At 38.6% G+C, this 23,374-nt stretch overlaps 1 protein-coding gene across 10 annotated transcripts in view; it reads left to right on the top strand.

The window, feature by feature from the left end:
• Positions 1–23,374, top strand: part of Lcor (ligand dependent nuclear receptor corepressor) — a 136,357-nt gene that overhangs the window by 111,702 nt on the left and 1,281 nt on the right. For 9 of the 10 annotated variants that reach the window (XM_063245123.1, XM_023561486.2, XM_063245124.1 and 6 more), the window contains one exon: positions 7,838–22,819. The exons of the other annotated variant lie outside the window; for it this stretch is intronic. In XM_063245123.1, the coding sequence (XP_063101193.1) occupies positions 7,838–12,167 (4,330 nt within the window). In that variant the 3' untranslated portion in view covers positions 12,168–22,819. Of the gene's footprint in view, positions 1–7,837; positions 22,820–23,374 lie in introns of those variants that run through there. 10 annotated transcript variants of the gene reach the window in all.

Genomic DNA, 23,374 nt, shown 5'->3' with positions numbered 1-23,374 from the left:
TTAATGCCCCGGTTTTTCTAACCTAATTTCACTAACGTAATAAGGTTGGTAATACCATTTCTCAGTTCAAATTTGCCCTGGCCAGAGGTCTGTGTTCTGTTTGAAATTACTGTATTACCGCCTAAAGTCTATTTCAAAGTGTCTCCTAAGAGTTCTTGAGTTCTAATGCATATTAGATTGTTAGGTTAGATTTGCGCCTTGGAGATCAGTATTCGGTTATATCACTTAAAGATATAAGTTCCAGTAACTATTGTTTTTTGTTTGTTGTTTTTTGCCATGAAGCCCAAAATCCCGTGTTTTTCATAGCCTTTGTTTATATAAATTTTTTTGCCTTTTTTAATTTTGGGGGGAGAATTTATTTTCCCCAAAACCATTTTATTTCAAGGAGAATAAGAAAGAAAAGGACTAAAAGTTTTGAAACAGGTCGATCAGGGAGCAACAGTGGTACATACAGTGGGCATTGTCATCCCCAAATTATTCACCCAGACCACAAGACATCTACATTCAGTTGTATAAACAATATAAACAATACCAGCACAAACTTTTCTCTTCACTGAACTCAGAGAAATCAGTAGTACAACTCTCAACTATTTTTTATATACGCATGCATATGTTGTTTCTTTCAACTTCTCACACTAGTGAGACAATACAGTGTTTACACTTGTCTTATTTCACTAATGATTACAGCCTTTGTTTAAATCGAACTCTTAATCATAATTAACACTGTTTAAAGCTTTCTCTCCTCTTGTTTTCTGGGAGTACCTTTTTCTACTATTAGAACTCATTTTTCTCCAGATAGCCTTTATTATTACTGTTGGTCCTGTTTAGTAAAGAAGAATGTGTTTTGATCACTGATGTTGCCCACCAAGCAGTCTTGAGTACATAAACTCTTCACTTCCAAATTCTAGACTCTGACACATGTCAGTTCAGTTCTCTGCAATATCTCTTCTCTATTTAATTTTTGACCATAAAATAAGCATTGACTATCCAACATTAACCTTAAGAATGCTTTCCTTCAGATATCTTAAGTATTGTAGCATTGACTCCATAGGTGAGGTCAGTGGTGTCTGACCTCTGATCTAGAAAAACATCTTTGAGTAAATCATTAAAGACACAGTTGTGAAACAACACATCCTTCTCAAATCATGCCTTTTAAAGTTTTTATGAATATTATCTTACCTTTTACCACACCCTTCAGAATTAGGCATTGAATAGAAGATAGAAAAGTGGTCAAGGTCTTGCGGGCCATTTTTACCAAGAAGGTAAACTAATTCAAGTAGTAGAAAGTCAGGGTCCCCTTTTTCTTTTATAGCTCTTCCTCTAGTTTACCAATCCCATTGATTTCATTGCTCTTTAGTGGTGGTGTTCAAGTATAGTGTTTCTACTTAAGAACAGTTCACTTCCATTATAGCAAGTCCTTTTGTTGAACAGAAGAAACATGAATTCAAGTGGTTTCAATGTCTGTGATAAAGTTTTGTTCTTGTAAAGATCTTATTTAGTCAGGTTTGAAAGATAAGATATGATACAGACTATAACCACTAAACTAAAATATTGCTTCTGCTTAGGTGATATTGAGGAAATACATCAACTCTTTCTGGATCCTCTGTTAGCTGCCTATGTAAATTAAGTGCTGTATATAGACTGTGAGGCTATTGGCAAATGTGAATGAAAGCAAAGATAAGGATTTAGGCAAAACTGGTTAATACTCATTTTTTAAAAATATGAATAATACTGGGTGTGGTGGCGCACATCTGTAATCCCAGCTCTTGAGAGCCGCTGGACAAGGTCAAGTCCATTCTGAGCTTCATCATGACTTCAAGGCCAACCCAAACTACATAGCAAGATGCTGTCTCAAAGGAAATTTTTATAATAAAAACACTATCAGTAATGGAATTTGGTTTCATGAAGTGAAAGTTAACCTTAAAATAGTCAAAACATTAAAACTTACTAAAAATAGGTCCTAACGAGAAAAATTTTAGAGAAAACAAATTGAGAGCCCAAGGGATTTTTAGCTCAGTGGCATAAGTGCATACCTGGCAAGCACGAGGTCATGAATTTGATTCCCGATACAAAAAAAAAAAAAAGCTGAGTAGAAAGCTGGATAATTAAGAGGCACGCCAAAAATGATTTTATTACTGAAGTTGTAAAGTTAGCTAGTATAACAAAGCCCTTTAATGATATCTGGACAAAGGTTATATTAAAGTAAAGGCTCTCTGTTACAAGTAAATCTTCTGATGAGCTCATGCCTCTGTCCAGATTCCTGCCAAACATTGCAGATTTCAAACCTTGAAAACAACTCACTATGAGCAAACTAGAATTCATCAGATACATGTACACCCCAATAACCACCAGCTCTGTTGCTTGTGTTTCTAGCTCAGTAAGTGTTGCTGTCCAGGAAGTATCCATAGTGGTCTCTTTCCCTTCTTTCTTTTTTGCTAAGGAAGACAGGAAAACCTGAAGTGTGGTCTTTACATGCAGGCCTACATCTGCTTGGAAGCAAAGACAATGACAAGCACATTAAATGAGTAAAAGATACAAAATATAAGGTATATACAAATCCATATAATTGCTAAAGAATTTTACAAGATTGCCTTAGGATTTCAAGAGAGGGTATTATCAGTCCAAGTGGGGAAAGTTTTGAGCTGACCAATAATGACCTGATAAGCATACCCTTCCCATTTGCTCTGATGAACTGTGGTTCACCAGTACATTGTCTCCAATCCTTTTTATCCAAAGGAAAACATGGAAAGTACATTCTGTTGTAACATTTTCTGTCAAGTTTCAAGTTTTTCTTTCCTAGACGTCCCTCTCAATTCCTCTTATAGTTGAAGTGGCTACCTTGTGTCAGCTACTCTGTCATCTAAGTGCTGTCCTACATTACTCCAGGTGAAAGTTTTAGGGTCCTAATAATATTTTGTTATGCTTTAGACAAGAATATACCTCCTCTTGCTATGATGCTATAAAATACTTAATACCTACCTAGGATTGTATTTATGAATCATGGGACAACAGCAGATCTAAGTCACACAAATATAAAGTAGTTGGATGTCACATGTGGATTAGCTATTATTCAGTTTTTTATTCTATGCTAGCTTTATTAATTAATTTACTTATTTATTTATGGTACCAGAGATCGAACTTGACCTTGTGCTTGTCAGGCAGGCGCTTATGCTAAATCCCTCACCCCACTAGCATCGTTCTAGGGGAAAATGCTTCCTTAGTTTCTTTCAAAGCACCCTAGCCTCTTACTGGATGTATGCCTTGATTTCATTTACCTCCAGGAACATTGTTAATTCCAAGCACCAAAACCTGGTTCCAGGACATAGATAAAGGAAAGGACTGTAATCTAGAAAATAATTTTAACAAAGACTTTGGTAATGACTGCTTCCTAAATTGGAAAGAACCATTTATTTCTTTAGGACTTTTTTTTCTTTGTTTTTCTTCATTTTGTTTTGTTTTGTTTGATAAGATGCCATGATGTTTCTTAATCTTTTCCAGTGACCTTTATCAGCCTTTTTTGCCTTTGTGTATTTCTAAAATATATTTGGAATATATTTTTTTAATTCACTGAAAAGGTAGCAATATCCCGTTTAGTCACCTTTCTTAGTAACTTAAGAGACACATACAAGAATCAGGAATTGAGGAATGAAGGTTTCTGAGGATGTGAAATTGTTAGAAAATGACATACTTATAAAACCATTCCTCAAGCCCTCATTCAGAGTATTTTTGTTTTGTTTTTTCATTTAAAGTGCCATTCGAACTCTAGGAAATGATTTCTAAGCTAGTAAATGAAAGTATACACTACAAAAGTAAAAATAAGACTGCTAAGATTATCTGCTATTTGACAGTCAAGAAAAATTTTAATAAAATACAGCTTAGTGTGACTTTTTAAAATGTAGAGAATTTAAGATTTACTTAGTAAGGGCTGGGGATTTAGCTCAGTGGCGTAAGTGCTTGCCTTGCAAGTGTGAAGTCGTGAGTTTGATCCCAGATACCACAAAAAAAAAAAAAAAAGGTTTACTTAATAGCCCCCAAAACTACGTATTTGAGTAAAGTACAGTAAAATAATTGCCTAACTTCAATATTCATTCACATGATAATGATCCTGATGATTAAGAAAGAATGAATGTATTCAGAAATAATGTAATTTTGTAGAGCTTCCAATCAGAAATATTTTAAAATTTTGGGATTTTTTGATGTCACATGCCTGTAATCCCAGCTACTTTGGAGGCTGAGGCAAAAGGGTCACAAACTTTAGGGAGACCCTGTCTCAAAAAATAAAGAGCTGAGGATATAACTCAGTGGTAGAACACTTGCTTAGTATGCATTAGGTCTTTGATTCAGTTTCTAGTTTTGTATTGGAAGTATAAACTTATCTAGAAAATGGTGATAAGATAGGGTTGATGTACACCATTGTCCTTAACTCATTTTTATTGAAGCATATTTAATTCAATGATAGTAATAGTCACTCATTGGTAGGTTTTCTCATGCATTAATCTTAAAAGGTAGATGAAAGCAGTTATTCAACTAAGACTCAAAATAATTAAGTATTGGGGGCAAGATAACACATACCTACCTACAGCAGCACTACCTACCAGTGTCTCACATGTGCTAGGTCCTGTAATACATGTTGTGTGGTTGCTGCCCACCTGGTAGATACAGTCCCTAAGTACCTTCTCAGAAGGGTGTATCAACACAGCCTCCTCTTGATTCCTGCATGAGCTTGGTAATCTGCTGCTTTATGAGAAGCCAGATGAGCTCCCATGTACATCTCATTACAGCTAGGTATTGGAAATGATTTAAGTCACTTATCCAGGAGTGTCACTGATGTCTGCCTGTTCCAAGAAGAGTTTTCCTTTCTTGCAAAACATGAGCTTATTCCTTTGACTTTCCAGATGTTGCATTTCAAAAATTTTTTATTGAAGTATAGTATATAAGCAAGAAAGTAACACTGTAAGGAAACCATTGTGTTTTTCAAGTTGCTTTTGGTCTTTTTCCCTTGGTATAGTTTGGCCCCTCTGCTGTACTATACTTGAAAGTGTACCACTCCCATGAAATTTTTGTAATATTTCTGTAATGATATTTTTCTTGATCACAATTCAGTGATCAGTGTTAAACTTGCAATAGGTTGTGGTCTCTCATTCTGTGGTTCAACCTGTGCTCTTTTAGAAACCAATGGCACCATTGAGTAAAACTGTGTATTAGTAGTCCTTGGGTTGGTTGATTTGGTATGTTTTTTTTGTTTGTTTGTTTGTTTGTTTGTTTGTTTGTTTTTTGTCTTTTTCCTTTTTATCGGTACCAGGGATTGAACTCACGACTGCCTGCTTGCAAGGCAGGCGCTTATGCCGCTGAGCTAAATCCCCAGCCCCGATTTGGTATGTATTAAGATGAGTTTCAGCATCTGTTTTTTACCACCAGGTCTTTAAAATCTCCCTGAGTATGGAACAGAAGAACTAAATTGAGCACCTGGCCTTTTGTAGTTTGTTCTTTATGTATGTTATGTAATATCTCCTAACAAACCCTTGAGATACCAATATCCAGTTCATTTTACAGATGAGGAAACCAGGGCTCAGCGATTAAATACTTGCTTGAGATCCTGTAAATAGTAAACATCAGAATATAGGTGTCTCATATTCCATAACCAGTAACTACACTGCCAATGGAGGATGGGAAGGTAGAAAACTATGTAGGCTGTCTTGGGATAAGCCTTCTTATAGCAGTTTATGAGACGTAAAGTCAACAATAGAAGAAGATAATTAGAAGATACAATCAAACTCTGTTCAACACATTTATTAAGTTGCCTTCTATGTTCTGTCATGATTCATAGTCAGATAATAGTCTCATGTGGAAATTAAATCCAGAGAGAAGGAAATTAAGAAGTTGTGTCAAACTGGAGGATAGTGGAAGACTCCAACCACAAGAGCTCAGTAAAATCCAGACATCCAAAAGCACAAAGCAGTTACTCAAAATTCTTGATTGTCTAAGCAGGTGTTGTCTGTATCCTGTTTTAAATCTGGTATCATCTTTTCCTGTCTCCACCCCCAAACTGTCTGGGTCAAGCTGTAAGACTTTGTCCTAGATATATTAGGAAAATTATTGAAAGAGGTTCTTTAATGTAGAATGATTTCTTGTTAATGATTGTAAAGTGTTATTGAAAGTTTGGTGAGTGCAACAGGCAGGGCTGGTATGACATATTTTCTGCTGCTTTGGTCTGGCTTGTCATTGATCTGTTTAATATTCCTAAAGTATGAAATTATTCATTCCTCTATTGGTCCATGCCCCAGAAAAGGATAAAAAGATTCCTATGTAACATTTACCTCATTTACCAAATATCCAGCCAATTGGTTTTACTAAGAAATCATCTTAATCAGTTAACAGTCTAACTATTTAAATATAAGATGACCCTAAATTACATACTTTCTCATTAATTTTATAAGATTATATAATAGGAAATATAAAAACAATTTTATCAAATATATTCAATACAAGAAGTAACTAGTTGAAATGATACCTGCCCAAGTGACACTTAAGACAGTCAGTACATAAATGTGCTGCACTAGGGATGCTGGGGAAATGCTGTTAAGTGGTTAAAACTGTTAACTCTCTAGGTACTTCTAAATCAAGACTCATAATACAGTGTTTCTGAATTTATGTCAGTGTTGAGGGTTATTTAACAGGAATACTTAAGTCTAATGCAGAAGTATAGGTTGTATAGTCCTTATCTGAAATGCTTGGGACCAGAAGTGTTTTTGATTTGAAATTTTTTCAGATTTGGACATATTTGCATATATAATAAGTTATCTTGGAATTGGGACCCAGTTCTAAACACTGAATCGTTTGTTTTACATGCATCTTATGCACATAGCCTAAACAACCTTTTATTGTATTTTAATTTTTTGTTTGTCTTTTGTTTTTTCTTCTTTTTCCCTTTTTTTTTTTTTTTTTTAAAGACAGGATCTCACTACGTAATCCAGGCCATCCTTGAACAGACTGTGTTCCCAGGCTGGCATTACACCCATGATCCTCCTCCAGATTTCTGAGTGCTGGAATTTCAGGAGTACACTACCATGTCCAGCTGTGTATTTTAAATAATTCTGTACATAAAATTAATTTTTTTTTTTTGAGACAGGGTTTCACTATGCAGTTTAGGCTAGCCTTGAGCTCACTTTTTTTTTTTTTTTTTTTTTTTTTTGGTGGCACCAGGGATTGAACTCATGACCTTGCACTTGCCAGGCAGGCAGTTATGCCACTGAGCTAAATCCCTGGCCTCTCCTTGAACTTGCTTTGTAGCCCACACTGGCCTTGAGGTGATCCTTCTGCCTCAGCCTCTAGAGTGCTGGGATTACCAGAATATGCCACCACACCTAGCACATAAAATTAAATTTTACAGTGTGAAAGTTTTCACTTGTGCTGTTATGTCATCACTCAAAAAATTTCCTGTTTTAAAGCATTTCGTATTTTCAGTTTGGGGATGGTCAACCTGGCTATATGACCAAGTACAGTTAATAAGGTGACCAAAAGTTGTAATTTTTGGGGAAAAGATATATTTAAATATTTCTTCTCTGTAAGATGAAAATTTTTCTGAATGATTATTTGAAAGGTACTAAGAATATTGTCACAAAAAAATGAAACTATTCTTGCTTTTAAATTAGGTACTCTTTTTATTGAATCAAAAGTATGTAATGAATTTATCTTTTTCTGTGGTGAATTTAGAAGCAGTTTGAGCCATAGTGCCTATTCTCTTTACAATATGATTAACAGTAGTGAATCTTAAGATGTAAAGTTGGTTTTTTAGAAAATGATTGTACTAATTCCTTCTTTCTCTTTGTCCATCTAGTGAGAACTCAACAGAAACACTAGCGGTAGATTCTAACGATCAGTCGAAGTCCCCCCTGGAGAAGTTTATGGTCAGACTCTGCACTCATCATCAAAAGCAATTCATTCGTGTTCTGAGCGACCTGTACACTGAATCTCAGCCAGACACTGAGGACCTGCAACCTTTAGATTCTGGAGCAATGGATGCGTCATCTTGCAATGCTGGCTGTGCCCAGCTAAGCAGCAGATACAAGGAAACTGATGCTATGTGCCTCAATAGGAAGTCTCCTACTTCTGTAGATTTGTTCACAGACTCACTGGGCTCTCACAGCCCTCTGCGTGTGACAGAACAAACCCTGAAGGAGACTCCTTCTGAGACAAACTATGTAGATAGAAGAGAGAATGCCTTGACGGTTGTCCAGAAAGATTCCTCTGAACTTCCAGCCACTCAACTTTATTCTGGTAGTTCAACAGATAGTTCTCCTCTGGGTTACCTCACTGCATCTAATTCTTCCTCATTGAACTCCCACCATGTCTTTAAAAGCTTGGAGGAGCAAACCACTGGACAAGAGCAAGACCCAAGTGTGAAAACATGTGAGGATGGTAAAGATCATATGCAGAGTTCAGCTTTAGTAGAAAATCTGATTACAGTCAAAGTGGCAGCTGAGAATAGTGAGGAGAGCAATAGCACTATTGTTTCTCAAAGAAATTCACTCAAAGCTTTATCAAAAGAGACATGGGACTCAGGGTTTGTAGGAAACTCACCTAAAACTTCTGACAAAGAGAATGGTTTAGAGTGTAGCTCAAAAACATCATTGCACCAGGATTTAGAGGCAGATGAACAAGATGCAAGGCCAAAGCAAGAGAACCATCTTCACTCACTAGGAAGAAATAAGATGGCTTACCATTCATATCCCAGTGACAAGGGCCAATTTGATCATTCCAAAGATAGTTGGTTAGCCCTTAGCTCCATGTCATCTGTACATAAAACATCTAATGGACACGCACGAACCAAGATGATACCAGCTTCCATCAAGACAGCACGAAAAAGTAAAAAAGCATCAGGGTTGAGGATAAATGATTATGATAACCAGTGTGATGTTGTTTATATCAGTCAGCCAATAACAGAATGCCACTTTGAGAATCAGAGATCTGTGTTATCTTCTCGGAAAACAGCCAGAAAGAGTACTCGAGGATACTTTTTCAATGGTGATTGTTGTGAGCTGCCAACTGTTCGCACACTGGCCAGAAATATACACACCCAGGATAAAGCAAGCTGCTCAGTACTAGCATCAGAGGCTAATAATGTAACTCCCAAGCAGACCTTGACAACTTCAGCCCCTAGGCATGTAGGTGATATGCAGCTTCCCAGAGAAGATAACGTTGAAGAACCTTCTAAGGAAATAATTTCTTTCAAGGAGGGAAGTGAAGACACTTCTTCTGCAAAAGAGTCTCAAGAGCCTGAGGTTTGCCACACAGCAGAGGAACCAAATCCCAGCAGCTCTCCTAGGTTGGTGGAGACAACAACCCCTAGCTTGGTGTGTCCTTTGTCTGCTTGCCTTCCTGAAGAGGATGTGCCAGAAGGCAGAACCATTTCAGCTCCCATAGAAAATGTGGTGTCTCCTCCTGAACAAGACCGACAACCAGTTGCCTTGCTAGATGTGGAGGAGATACGTGTACCCCAGGACTGCCACTTGATTTCCCCAACTGAAAGCATTTCTGGGGGAGGCAGTGAAGAAGTCCATTCTAGGCCTCAGTCTCCCCTGGAAACAGTCAGTAGAGAAGAAAATCCTCTGTGCCCAGAAAATCGAAGTTCTTCTGTGGGCTGGGAGCCCTCTCTGAATCTGGGACCAGTTGAGCACAAGCAGAGCTTCAGTACTGAGTTTGGGACTGAAGCTATTCAAGAACTACATACTGAGCCATACCTGGAGGCAGTCAGCACTTTTCAGAATGAAACCCCTGATGAGGTGGCAAGAGGTGAGGCAACGAGTGGTAGAGTATATCCAGAGGGAGAAGAAAGTGCTGTAAAATCTTCAGAAAAAAATACCTGTAATCCAAACATTGATTCACCTGAAGAAAATCTGGACAAGAAGAAAAAAGGTAAAAAGTTCCCCGAGGCCTCTGATAGGTGCTTAAGAAGTCAGCTTTCAGATTTGTCCTCTGTTGGTAGGTACCTAAGAAATCAAAGTTCAGATTCTTCGTCTACTTGTTCTGAGATCAGAGTTTCTAAAAGTTCTGGAGCAAAGTATTCTAAAAAAGAAGACAACCCTGCTGGGACAACACCTGAGGGCTTTCTAAATGACAATTTCCATACAGAAGTTCTAGAAGAAACTGAAAACCCAAATGTCAGTGAATGCCCCTCTGAAAAAGATGTTGAGCAGGAGAGTAGAGGAAGTAGCATTATTACAAGGCAAACTTTTAAAAACATGCTGACAAAAGAAGTCAAGAGTGAACAAAGGGAGATCTCTCCTACCAGAGATCCCATAACCACAGTTGGCCAGTCACTGCCTGGAGAAAGACTAGAAATCTATGTCCAGTCTAAGATGAGTGAGAAAGATACTCATGTGTTCTCAGAAAGTATTCTGTGTAAGAAGGACCTAGAGCAGTCAAATGAGAAACCAGGACATATTCCCACACAGAATGTGGAGGCAGTTGTAAATGATATAGACTATGAGGCCACCCAGCATAAAGATGATGCTAACCAGACCCCATCCAGCTCAGTTGAGATGTCAAGTAGTCAAAGTGGTGATGCTGCTAGTCCACCAAAATTAGTAGTGAGACCTAAACGATTGACCTCTTCAAACTACAACTTGAGACATACTAACTCTCGGGACTCCTTGGATACTACAAAAGTGACTTCAGAAAAGGAAGCCACATTGGTAAACCCAATGCCAAAGGAAAATGAAGCTCCTGAGAGTGCAGATCCTTTAGATGAGGATGTGGATGCAGTGGTAGATGAACAGCCAAAGTTTGTGGAGTGGTGTGCAGAAGAGGAGAACCAGGAGCTGATCGCTAATTTTAATGCCCAGTACATGAAAGTTCAGAAGGGCTGGATCCAGTTGGAGAAAGAAGCACAGCCAACACCAAGAGCAAGGAATAGGTCCGATAAACTGAAGGAGATTTGGAAAAGCAAGAAAAGGTCACGGAAATGTAAAGGTTCATTAGAAGCTCAGAAGTTTTCTCCTGTTCAGATGTTATTTATGACAGACTTTAAATTATCTAATGTTTGTAAATGGTTCTTAGAGACAACTGAAACCCGGTCTCTGGTCATTGTGAAGAAGCTTAATACTCGTCTTCCAGGGGACATTCCCCCTGTCAAGCATCCTCTACAGAAATACTCTCCTTCCAGCCTGTATCCAAGTTCATTGCAGGCTGAACGCTTGAAAAAACACTTAAAGAAATTTCCTGGAGCTACTCCTGCTAAGAATAATTGGAAAATGCAAAAACTCTGTGCTAAATTTCGAGAAAATCTTGACCAACCAGAGCCAGAGGATAGCAGTGATGTCAGCCTCAGCCCTAATTCTGAAGACAACATAGAGGAAGTCATAGAAGATAGAAATAGCCACCCTCCCACAAACCTGCCCACTCCAGCCTGTACACGAATCCTCAGGAAATATTCTAATATTCGAGGAAAGCTCAGAGCCCAACAGCGATTGATCAAGAATGAGAAAGTGGACAGCCCTGTGAGTGTGGCAGTGGAAAGTAAGCAGAATCGTAAAAGTGTGTGCATCAACCCTCTGATGTCCCCCAAGCTCGCCCTCCAGGTGGGTGCAGATGGGTTTCCCATTAAGCCCAAAAGTACTGAAGGAATGAAGGGAAGGAAAGGAAAGCAGATGTCTGAAATCTTGCTTAAAGCTGAAGTTCAGAGTAAACGCAAAAGAACAGAAGGTAACAGCACTCAGGATAGTAAGGATAAGGCCCTGACAGTGAAAGCTGGCAAAGAAAAGCATGTTGAAGGACCCACCAAAACCTCTTCCACCAAGAAGCCATCTGTAAGAGACAAAGTCAGCCAACCGCCGAAAAAAATGTCTTTGAAAGAGAATAAAGTGAAGATCCCTAAAAAGTCCTCTGGGAAGAGCTGCCTGCCCTCCAGGAAAGAAAAAGAAAATACAAACAAACGAACTGCCCAATCTGCCACCTCAGAAGCACTGATGAAACCTGCAAAGCAAAAAGGGTCAGGTGAATCCTCTTCCAGGCCCCAGAAAGCCACCAACAGGAAACCAAGCAGTGGGAAGACTCGGACCAGACCCTTGACAAAAGGCCCAGAGAACAGTGTGGCCCAGAGAAAGCGAAAGCTCAAGGCAAAGCTGGACTCTTCCCACAGCAAACGGAGACGTTTGGATGCAAAGTGATGGAAGGATGGCAGCCAAGAATGAAACTGTTCTATAGAAGTAACCTTTTATTTTGCATTATCTAAATTGCTTTTGTAAGCTTATCAAGCCTTTCAAATTACAATTAATAGAAAACACCACAATTTGAGATGTCAGAAAATGCGTCTCAGGTAGAGAAGGGAACTTGTAGAGTCCTTCTCTGAGATTGAGTAAGGGAAGTTATATATTATATTCTGGTTGTTCCTTGGGTTTTAAACTTGGAACCAAGCAGTTTTTGTTTTAAAAAGTACAGTGCCTTATTTATCCTTTTTGTTTTAAAATTTACAAAAGCTAAAAAGCTGACCTATGTGTTTAAAGGCTTGTATTTTATACTTGATGCACAAGCACTTGTACTGTAGCCAAGAAGACCACCGTCATGCACATGAAAGGAGCTTTCAGCAGCCACCCTGCAGCGTCTGCTCCTGAGCAGACCTTTTCTGCAAACCACAGCAGCAGCTTCCCTCTCTGTCGTGTTTGGTTTTTTGTTATGTGATATTTGAAAGCTAAACCAAATCATTTTTATGATGTGTGAAGAATGCAGAGGATATATAATTATAAAAGATTAATATTTCTGTTATCTTTTAAAAATCATATTCATTGTTGGTCACTCTTCTCACTTTTGTTTTTATTTTGTTGTTTTTGGTCTTTTTTTGTCATTTGAGAACATGTTCTCTAAATCTCATGCCCATGGGGACAAAGATGTATCACAAATACTGATTTTGGTTTATGACCTCTAAAACTTATTTGCATCTCCAAACTCTGTTTTGGCTGTTAATGATTCTTACTATCCTCTTTATTTTTGGCCTTGCAAGCTTGCTAGCTTTCTAACAGGTGTTCCTCCTATTTTAGAAAGAAAAATCTTTTTATCTTGTAGCTAATTTGATAAAATGAAAGTGATTGTTTTCTTTCGCAGAGTACTTCCCCATTCAGAGAAATCCAAAATATTATTCCATTAATAGGAAATTTTAAGAATATGGGTGCACATGTGCATTTGAATGCATTTACATATGGTTATCATCTGTAAATGTCTCCTCTCAATTTTACAGAAAATTCTTTCCTCCCCATGCAGTATGTTCATGAAGCTGAGTAACACAGACTAGATGGTTTAAAAGTAGCCCAGTGACTCCATGTGCATCCTAGTACCTAGTACCATCCTACAATCACCAGATTCTGAGAGGTATGAACAATACAGTTACATAGAATCAAGAGTCCCTGACAGCTGGAGGAAGCTGCCCCACACACACAGAGCTGAGGTTCAGCTGGAATGTACCAAGTGAAGGGATTTGTCTGGAGTAGATGTCAGTGTGGACTGATTAGTGCCATCCTAAATAGTTAAATGCTAATAGTATCACTCTTTCGCGTATCTCTTCCACATGTTCTGATCCATGGCTTAGAAGTAAGAATTGCAATATTTGTAATTAATGTCGTCTGCCTTTTCTAGAGAATGCCTGAAATAGACCCATTGGCTTTACTCAGTGCCTATGATACTGCTCTGTTTATAGCACAGTATGTACTTGACATTTCCATTGGGCCACTCTGCACAAAAGACTCCGTTGTTAAAGTCTCAGCTTCTTTAACATTTTCTGTCACCAAAATAGGCTGGTATATACAGCTGCTGCCTTGTTCTTTAAAAAAAAATTCCATTAGATTGTTTCAGATCTCTTTAGATAAACCCAGATTTGTTTTTTCATGCAGATCATGATGAAACAAACACACTTCCCATTCTATTAAACATTTGCTGTATGTGATAAAAAAAAAACTTCTGATTGAGTGGGACTAGATAAAAGTATTAGATTCATGAGAAATTGAGAGTTATATTTCACAGACAGTGACATTTGCTATCTTCAATGAAGGTCTTGTTTTTTTGTTGTTGGTGGTGGTGGTGGTTGTAACGGTGGTGGGGTGTGTGCGTGTTTAATGTTTTTTCTATTTCATGAGTCTTGTTTTTCTTTTTATTATCCTTGACTCGGGCCTTTCAAGAGCTACCTATAATAATGAAACTGCTGAGTGTGTGTGTGTTGGCAGCCCTTTGCAGCATTAAGTTGCACAGAAGCATTAATATGTTTTGAGTAAATTCATTTAATCTTAAAATTTGTTTAAAGGTTTAAAATATTATCTTTTCATATAGTTGTCACTGGACACTGTTTTTGTAGTGACTTAAAGAGCTGATGTTTGCCAATGTCAGTTGTGCTGATTCCTGTACATAAGAGGTGCTCCCTTAGCTGCTGATAGGCTACCTTGTAAGGTGCTTGGATTAGGTTAGGGAGAGGTGTGAGATAGATAGTTAGGTCAGTGGAACTTTTCTAGTTCCAAGTTTATCATTCATTCCATTCCTTTTCCAAATTCTTTCTCATTTTCTAAAAGCTCACTTCAAGATAAAAGCCATGTGTCTCATTCTAGGCTGCATTTAAGGAAGTTGGTGTGTATTTATTTATGTTATACACATAATGCCATGGATTATCTTTAAAATGGACTTACATTTTTCAGCAGTTTCTGCATCTAAATAGACTGAAATTCTAAAAAGTTAGGAGACTTAAAACTAGAAAAGTATTGGTTGAATCTCATCTTTGCTTATTCAGTAAAAGAAAACAAAAACAAAACTTAAGGGCTAACTCTGGAAGGTCTTTTTGCACTTAAAGCAGATGCTGGAAAAGTCGTCTCCCAGACACATCCAAGCCCAGACTTGATGTGGACTCCAGTCCCTTCTTTTTTTCCCTCTTTTGAAAAAACTTTCTTGTATGGCATGCTACCAAATGCAAAGGCAGTCTGTCTCACATTCGGGATTCCAAATCAGAAGGGAGTTCTGCACCAGGGCCTACACTCAGTGAAGTGACTGCCTCAGTGGTGGAGCTGAAGTTGGTGACCAGAGAACTGATGTTCCCTGAATTTCTGGAGGAGCTGGAAGATGCCTGGGAAACTATCAGTGGAGTTGTACTAAAGCTTCTCCAAAGCTGGGCCCTCTTTGGGATACCCATTTCCTGTTTCATCAGGCTCTCTAGGGGTGGGATTGCTCCTACAGTTAAGGTCCAGAGCCTCACCACCATCATTTCCTTAGAGTATGGCATCTTAAACTGTAACAAGAAAACCACAAATGTTTCTTTACTCATGTCTGCTAATCAGCATTTGGTAGTCCTTGGGATTCCTTATTAGTGACTTCTCCATAGCCGTATCTAAAACAGTAATCTTTGGGTGTGGATTTGTGCCTCATTATTACTATAATGGTACAGAAAGAAGGGGTGCATTAGTCATTCCTTTCCATGTGGTGCTTTCTGAAGGAATCTTTTGTGCACCACATACTATGCAGGTGAATTTCTCACTGTTAACTTTGTCATCAGTAAAATGCATCACTCCAAGACAGCTGCTTTGAATTGAGATTTGGCTTCATTCGACTTGTAGTAGGTTGTGTGATGAGGGCAAAAGTTGTCACTCATTTATGAACAACATTTCTATTGATCATTGAACTTGAGTCCAGAAGGAAAGGATAACATGGTGTGTGATGCAAGCAGAAGATGCTGTAGTGTTAACCATCAGCAAGTCTGGTGTCTTGTGACGATACTTGGGTCAGGACTACAATACCCCAAAAGGAACCGGCTAGTGGACAGGGAGCCATCCTGCCCCTTTTGTTTTCAGGTAAACTGGTGTAGGATTCTTTTGGCTTGCAGATGATCTGAAGGTCTGCACACTGTGAACTGGTTGTTTGTATAAATAAAGTTTTGTTGGAACATAGCTTTGCCCATTTGCTTATTGATTATCTGTGGGGCAGAGCAATTGCCACAGAGACCCTAAGTCCACAAAGCTTTAAATACTCTAGAGACCTTTAAGAATTAGTTTGCTTTCCCCTGCTTCAAAAAAATAACGCTTTTTCAAGACAAAATCTCTCCAAATTTTGTTTCTTCTGCCTCTTGTTCTCTTCCTTGCTTCCTTCTTTATCCTAATTTATTATGCACTTCTTTGTTTCTTACTGCAAAGGAAGCATACTGATAGAGTACATGGACTACCATCTCTTTAAACTTGAGCTGCCTTAGGTTAGGGACTTTAGTTGAACCTTTAGCGTTTCAAATACCACATTTAGATGAGGAAAAGGCTTTTTACAGAGTGAAAACAAAGCCTGACAACCAACCCAAAGCAATGTTTTTTTCTTATGTTTTAGGTCAGCTTTTGAAAAAATAAAAATACTTTGGAATTGATATTTCTTCAGTCACATTTTCTTTCTTTCTTTCTTTCTTTCTTCTTTTTTTGTTACTGGGGATCAAACTCATGACCTTGCACTTGCCAGGGTAAACTGAACTCCCAGCCCTTCAGTCATATTCCTGCAAAAGTAATTTAAAAAGTAAACTAATAGGGACTGAGGATGCAGTTCAGCAGTACAATACCTGACTGGTAAGCATAAGGTCCTGAGTTCAATTCCTGGTACCACCTCCCCCAAAAAACAAGCCAACAAATAAAAAATTCAGGCATTTGAAGTGCTTTAGAAAAGAATGATTAAAAATGTTAACTGCCATTCTATGACTGAGAGATTATGGATTGTGTCTTTAGTTCAAATCCAGTCAACTTCCTCTAAGATGTTTTTATTCCAGAAAAAAAAAAAAAAAAAAAAAAAACTCATGGATACCTTTGCTACTTTTCAAAGTGTAGTTCATATGTCAGTGAAAAAATTTTTGTCAGTGACTTACAAACAGTGATTATCTTAATGTTTTGAAACATGGTTTTTTTGGAGAGACTATGATGCTGGATGTCAAACACAGGGCCTCATGCACATTAGGCAGTCTCTCTACCGCTGAGCTATACTCCCCAGCCCAATTATTTTGAATTTTTAGTTATTAATTTTATGTCTTATTATGGCTTAATACCACTGAAATATTTTAAAGTATAAAATTGAATCTATGTATATCATCTGCAAGGCAATCTTCATATCCAAGCAGTATGTACTCTTCCCCATGCTTGTTCCCAAATTCTTTTCGGAGAAAAATGAAGAATTACTTTATTTAAAGCAAGTAGAGGCCAGGCATGGTAGGTAGCATGTGCCTTTCATCCCAGCACTTGAGAGGCTAAGCAGGAGAATCACCAAGAGTTTGAGGTCAGCCTGCACTACATAGACCCTGTCTCAAAAAAATAAAACAAGCAAAATTAGGAGAAGCCTTTTGAGACAGCCTTCAACATAATTTAAACCTTGAAACGCCAGAACAGAGTCCTGTCTTCTACGCTGAGTGGGTTGGAAACCTTGATGGCTCAACTTCTTTCCTTTGGATGTCATATTCACAGAAACCCAGAGGGCTCCGATAGTGCTCTCAGCTTAGTGCTTTGCTCTGCTCTGCTCCCTGCAGCCCCTAAGAACCACCTTGAGTGCTTTGTAAAAGATGTCCTTGCTCATGCTTTTGCCCTTGCAGTTGAAGCACAGCTGGTCGTTTCATTTGGTAATCTTACCTCTGTCGGTTTCTCCTTTTCTAAGAGCCTCAGTAGCTTGTACACAGTGCTCAAGACACAGCCTGGGCTCCCTGTGCACCAAGAGAGGTGGTGCAGTTATGTCAGTTTGAGCATAGACACTGAAGCTTTTTCACCCATCAGGACCATCCCAGTTAACAAATGTAGTGTGCAAGCATAAAAGCCAGGGCTGCCTACTTGGAAAAAGTAGGCAGATACCCATGGTATTATATCAGGCTAGATGAATGGATTTCACCTTTGTTTTTTAAAGGATTGTATTAACAAATTATGTGGCCCACACTAAAAAATTTACTACCTAACCTTTTACAGCACATGTTTACTGATCCCTATAATAGTCATTCAGGATTAAATTATGTGGACAAATAGGCGAACATTTTTGTTCATGTAGTATAGCATAGCAATAATTCTTTTAGATTTTGTGTATCTTGTCTTTTCATCCCAGTACACAGCTGCCATTGCATATTTTTTCCCATTTTGTATCCTACAAAATATTATTCTTGAATGATGTTTTTGCATAAGAAAAAATATCTCCCTTTGCTTATTCAATATTGATAAATTATGAGCATTCAGTCTTCTAGGGTGTATGATTAAAATACAAAACCTTCTAAAGGTTCACTGTGAACCATTTTTATATGGTATATTCATTTTATGAATCACAGTGAACTTGCCTCTGGTAGAGACATTCCACTATGGTTGTGCTCCATATAAACTATGTATTTGCAGTTTAGAATAGTGCCTCTCCCTGAAAGTACAGGGTCATTAGTTGTCCCCCTTAAGCCCTCCAAGTCTTTTTGTATCTAGGATATTTGCAAGTTTATTACTCTCCAAGCCTTGAACTTGTGAATGGTCTTTGCTTGAACCACAAATCCAGACCACACATTATTGTTATTTTTATTTATTTATTTATGTTTTTGAGACAGGGTTTCATTATGTAGTTCCGGCTGGACTTGAACTCACTATGTAGCCCAGGCTGGCCTCGAACCCACAGGGATCCTTCTGTTTCTGCCTCCAGAGTGCTGGGATTACAAGTGTGCATCACTACTCCTGGCTCATACATTCTTTAAATACCAGCATGTTGATGGCCCCTTATGACACACCAGCAGTTTTAATTTGAAAAAGTTCAGGGCACTCTGTCCTGGCCATTGAAGTCCAACTCTGGTCACACCAGAGTTACCACCTTATGGGGGAGCCATCCTTGGAAACTTGCTTATCTCCCTCTTCTGCTTATGCCACTAACCTCTTCCAGGTGGCGTCTTCTCTGGGACATTCTCTCTCCTCTCAAGTGCTTCACTGAACACAGATGAGAAACATTTTTTCTTTGTAACTCATTATTTTTAGTATTAGATATTGGGTCCAAATACCATCAGTTACCAACTTTTTTCTACCAGTTGTTTGCTCTACAGTGCATGTTGTCTTGTAGCCAATGCTGCACTATTTGGAAGCTAGTTTGTGGGAAAGATACTATAGAAACAATATTTCCTAATTTTGTATATTTGTATAACAGGTAGGGATTATTTTGAGAGCCACTGTAGCTTAAGTTTATTGATTTTACTAGTGGTTTCTGCATTCTAACTAGTTCTAGAAGACTTAGTAACTGGTTTCAAATATATATATATATATATATAAAATGCATATTTATACCCACCTCTGTGGAATTCATTTCACTGTGTAAATAGTGGTATTTTTCCTGTTCAAATGCTTCTATACAAAGTATTTATTTTAACAAAAAAAATGAACTGTCAAAAGGGCTTTCCAAAAATTGTTCTTGCCATCCATCCTTCCTAACTAACTACTGTGCTCAGCCATTGAACACTTAACACAGTGAAGGCAGAAGGGTGTGGCCTTGAAGTCCTCACTGTATTTGGGCAGGTACTGCATGAATTTGAAATCTGAGCACTTTTTTCCACTGGCACCCTCATTCCAGAACAAAGTGGGGCTGCCGCAGGAGGTATGGCCATGCCAGGTATGGCGTTAAGATTTGCCTCAAGGAGTCTATTTCTTGTATATACCATTGACACGTTCAGCTGCTCACTTGCACAGCCTGTGCAGGGAAATGAGTCTTAGTTGTATCCCCAAGAAAATTCAAACTTCTACCTGTGAGAGAAGGAGAAACCACTGGTTGCCTGAAGACAGCACTAATGTGTGTGTTTCTAGTCTTTCTCCTGGGTTTGTGAGAGATCTCTTCACACCCTCACCATAGAAGATAAGCATGCCACTTTCTGCACCTTGATAATACTTGTGGGTACCTTGGCTGTCATCATCATCCTCCATCTCCCTGTCTCAGCAAGCATTTGTGCAGATGTGGGCCAGTCCTGGCTGTAGCATGGTTACAGAATGAAGCATCTGTTCTAAGATGTGTTCAGCTTTATTTCTCAGGAGTCCTGGTCTGCTATTCAGAGCACCCTACATATAACAGAACCAGTGTTTTTTTGATATTGTTCCTTTCTCTGTCCTCTTGTTCCTGGGTACTTCTGCCTGCATCATGAATCTTGTTCTACCTAGCTGGCTGGACTGAGATCTACAGGCCCAGGATGCTGGGTGCTTTGGAACTAGTTCCACAGCGGTCATCTGTTGAAACCATAGTTTATATTTCCTTATGGCCTCCATCTTTTCTAAATAAATGAGGGGCATGCTTGAAGAATGATGCTGGAGAATGTTTTTCTAAAATACTATTTGTAAGCAAATCCAATTTTAAAATAAAATGTGAATGAGTAAATAGGTGCCAGGGAAATTTAGCACTGAGCTAGACAGTCAAAACTTTTTTAACCTTTGCAGAAAGAAATAGATTTTGCTCTCATCTAAATGTTCACAGAAAGTAATGCTGTAAATAGTTTTATAAAAATATTTATTACATGTGCTGTATACGGATTTATGTCCTGAGTGATGTTGGTTTGCATTGTAGTGTTGTAGAAGAATATATTTTAAGCAGTGAACTTCCTTTCATAACTAGTTCACACATGGAGAAAGAACAAAGCCATCAGGTTGAGAGCTGTTTGGGGCCTTTGCTCTGTAGTATAACATCATAGCCAAGCTTTAGTTTTCAATGGCCCCTCTTATTTGAATATATATTTTCAAATGAGAAGTTGGTGATCAGTACGCAGATCTGCAGAGCAGATTTCTAGGTTTTCTTTCTGATGTGTTGCCCTCAAGCAATAAGACCCTAGATGATGACTTGTTTGGGGTCCTAGTTGCCCTTGTCTCAGAGGATTGGGTCGGGGTAAAACAGCTCTTGTCGCCCTCTTGCCTTTGCCGGAGAGGTTGCTGTACTTGAATTTTTGCTTCTGTTTGTCTGCACGCTCCCTCGTGTCACAAACCTGTAGTAAAAAATGAGAAATCTGCCCACACCAGACATGTCACAAGTGGTCATGTAAATTAAAAAGCAATTATCTATGAACATATAGTCTAGAATCTAGTTAAGGCAAATCTAGTTTGGCTACAGACTAAATGTAAGGGTTTTTCACATATGAAATGAAGTGGCTAAAGACTTTTGACTATGTTTGACCCACCTTTATATACCAACTCACTTCATACCAGCCTCCTGTCCCTGGGCTTGACATGTCTGCTGCCCTGTATCTGGCTGCTTTCAGCCTTTTAGGTTAGTGTAAAGAGGCAGTCTCTCCTTCATTTCCTCTAGCGTGTGCAGCTCAACAGGTTCCTAAAGCTGTTTAGCAGCCTCTCCTTGTGACCATCCTAAAATTTGTGAAAAAGAAATACCCCACACCCAGATAACCATTAATGGAAGTAATGTAGTTTTATAGGCTTTTGGAATGTCTTCTCTTTTGTAATTATGCTGGTATTTGGGACTTTTCACTAGTGTTTTGTTTTTGTTTTAGGTTGAAGTAGGTGCATTAGAATAAAACTTTCCATTGCCGAGCCAGAAAGCAAGCAAAGAGGAAAGAAATTGACCTATATTGTGTGGTTGGGGAGGTGACTACTTGTGGTGGGGTGGGGGGAGGGTCATTGTAGATTTTGTGGAGGTAAAATAGAATTCTGGCCTGAGGCTTCCCAAATCTTTAATACTTTGTAATAAAAATCCCCTTAGCCTCAGTCTCAATAGAAGCCTGCTGTTTACCCTCAGGGAACAAGTAGTTTTCAAAGTTGAGCTCCTCCAAGTTCTTTGGCCAAGACTTGTATGTATTGGCAATTTTGTGAACTCATGGCATTATTTTCCCATATGTATTACCATATTATGAAATTCAACCCCAACCTGTATGAAAAGCACAGTCCAGGGTCCTTAGAGGCTAATCAATGCCTTTAAGGGGCCAAGTGGTCATTGGAGGCCCATGCAGTTTAACTGAAGCTCAGGTGCCATGTTGGATTTGTATCGTTTTTTAGGCCACAACCCTTCAGAGTGAGTTTAGGACAGGGCCTGCTGATCTGGCTGTAGATTCAGGGAGCTCTGAGATGAATCTCTACCGTTCCTGTCAAGATCTTTCTGGTTCCTCCCAGTGTTGTCACTGCTGAGGTCAATCTGTAGTTGTTAAGATGTGCTCCTTTTTGCTGTCTCGTAAGTCTTAGCCAGTGTTCCAGATGCCCAAGGACAGGGCCTCCAGAGGGCAGAGCCAGGTATGTGTTCATAGCCCGTGTGAAGGGTGTATTTCTAGAAAAAGCAGTGAAACAAATTCTGCAAATGTTAACCTGGAGGATCAGTGTGCATCTCTTGAACCTGGATTTCCACTATATTAGTCTAGGAGAATACTGTGTCTTTAATGGATGAAAATTTAATGTATGCTGTGAATTTGTTGGTTTGAAACAATGAAAATTTTTCATTAGACAATGTTTACATACCTCACCTGAAAAACCTTTGAGAGTGTATATATGAAAATTTTAAAATATATTAAGTTGCTTTAAAACAGTATGTATAGCTATAAAAGTTGGAGTTATTTTAACTTTGAATATGTACCAGTTTTCTTAAATCTTGAATTCTTGTAGACATTTTGTGCTTCTATGTTTTATTTTCCTGTAGACCATGTAGGAAACTGTGTTCTTGTTATTGGTAAAGGGGCCCCCACTAAAATCCAAGCTGGGAAGGATTTCCTGTGTTGTTTCAGATTTTCTTGTTTGGTTTTGAGGGATGGAATACGGAACTGGAGGATGTGTGGGAGGGATTTCTCTAACACTGACATCTATTCCATGAGCTTTTTCAAGGCGCTTATTTTATTGCAGCATATTAAATTTCTTTGATATTAAAATGTGTTTGTGTAATTACTGAAGAGGGTAAATTTAAGCTGATCATTCAACTTGTAGCCTGCTGCCAAGTTGGCAAGTAAACAAAAGGAACCCAAAAGCAGTACCCCTGGTGTTGGGATTTAAAGAAATACACATTCTGGGGCTGAGGATTTAGCTCAGCAGCATAAGCGCCTGCCTTGCAAGCGCGTGGTTGTGAGTTTGATCCCTGGTACCGCTAAAAAAAAAAAAGAAAGAAAAGAAATACACATTTTGCAAATCGTTCTGTGGGTTATGCCTAATTTTAAGCAAGAAAAAAATACAATGAATCCTTGGGACTACAATAGTAGGTTTGGAAAAATGTGTTTCATCATTAGGTAGGGAGTAACAGAGTTCAAACTCCTCATGGAGGAGCGTGGCAGAAGGCGGACAGAAAGTCCTTCCCTATGCTGGTCTCCTTTCATTGTATTCTTTCTTTCTTTTTTTTTTTTTTACTGGTTCCGGGGATCGAATCATTGTATTCTTTCAGTTCTGCTTAGGATGGGTCTATTTAAGGACCCACTGAACCAGTGAGGAACTAA

Source organism: Cavia porcellus, unplaced genomic scaffold (genome assembly GCF_034190915.1).
Source record: "Cavia porcellus strain 051 isolate PalLab524CR breed Dunkin Hartley unplaced genomic scaffold, mCavPor4.1 scaffold_2, whole genome shotgun sequence".
Classification (NCBI taxonomy): domain Eukaryota; kingdom Metazoa; phylum Chordata; class Mammalia; order Rodentia; family Caviidae; genus Cavia; species Cavia porcellus.
The sequence above is the reverse complement of the archived record's forward strand: the minus strand, read 5'-3'. Positions and strand labels throughout refer to the sequence as shown.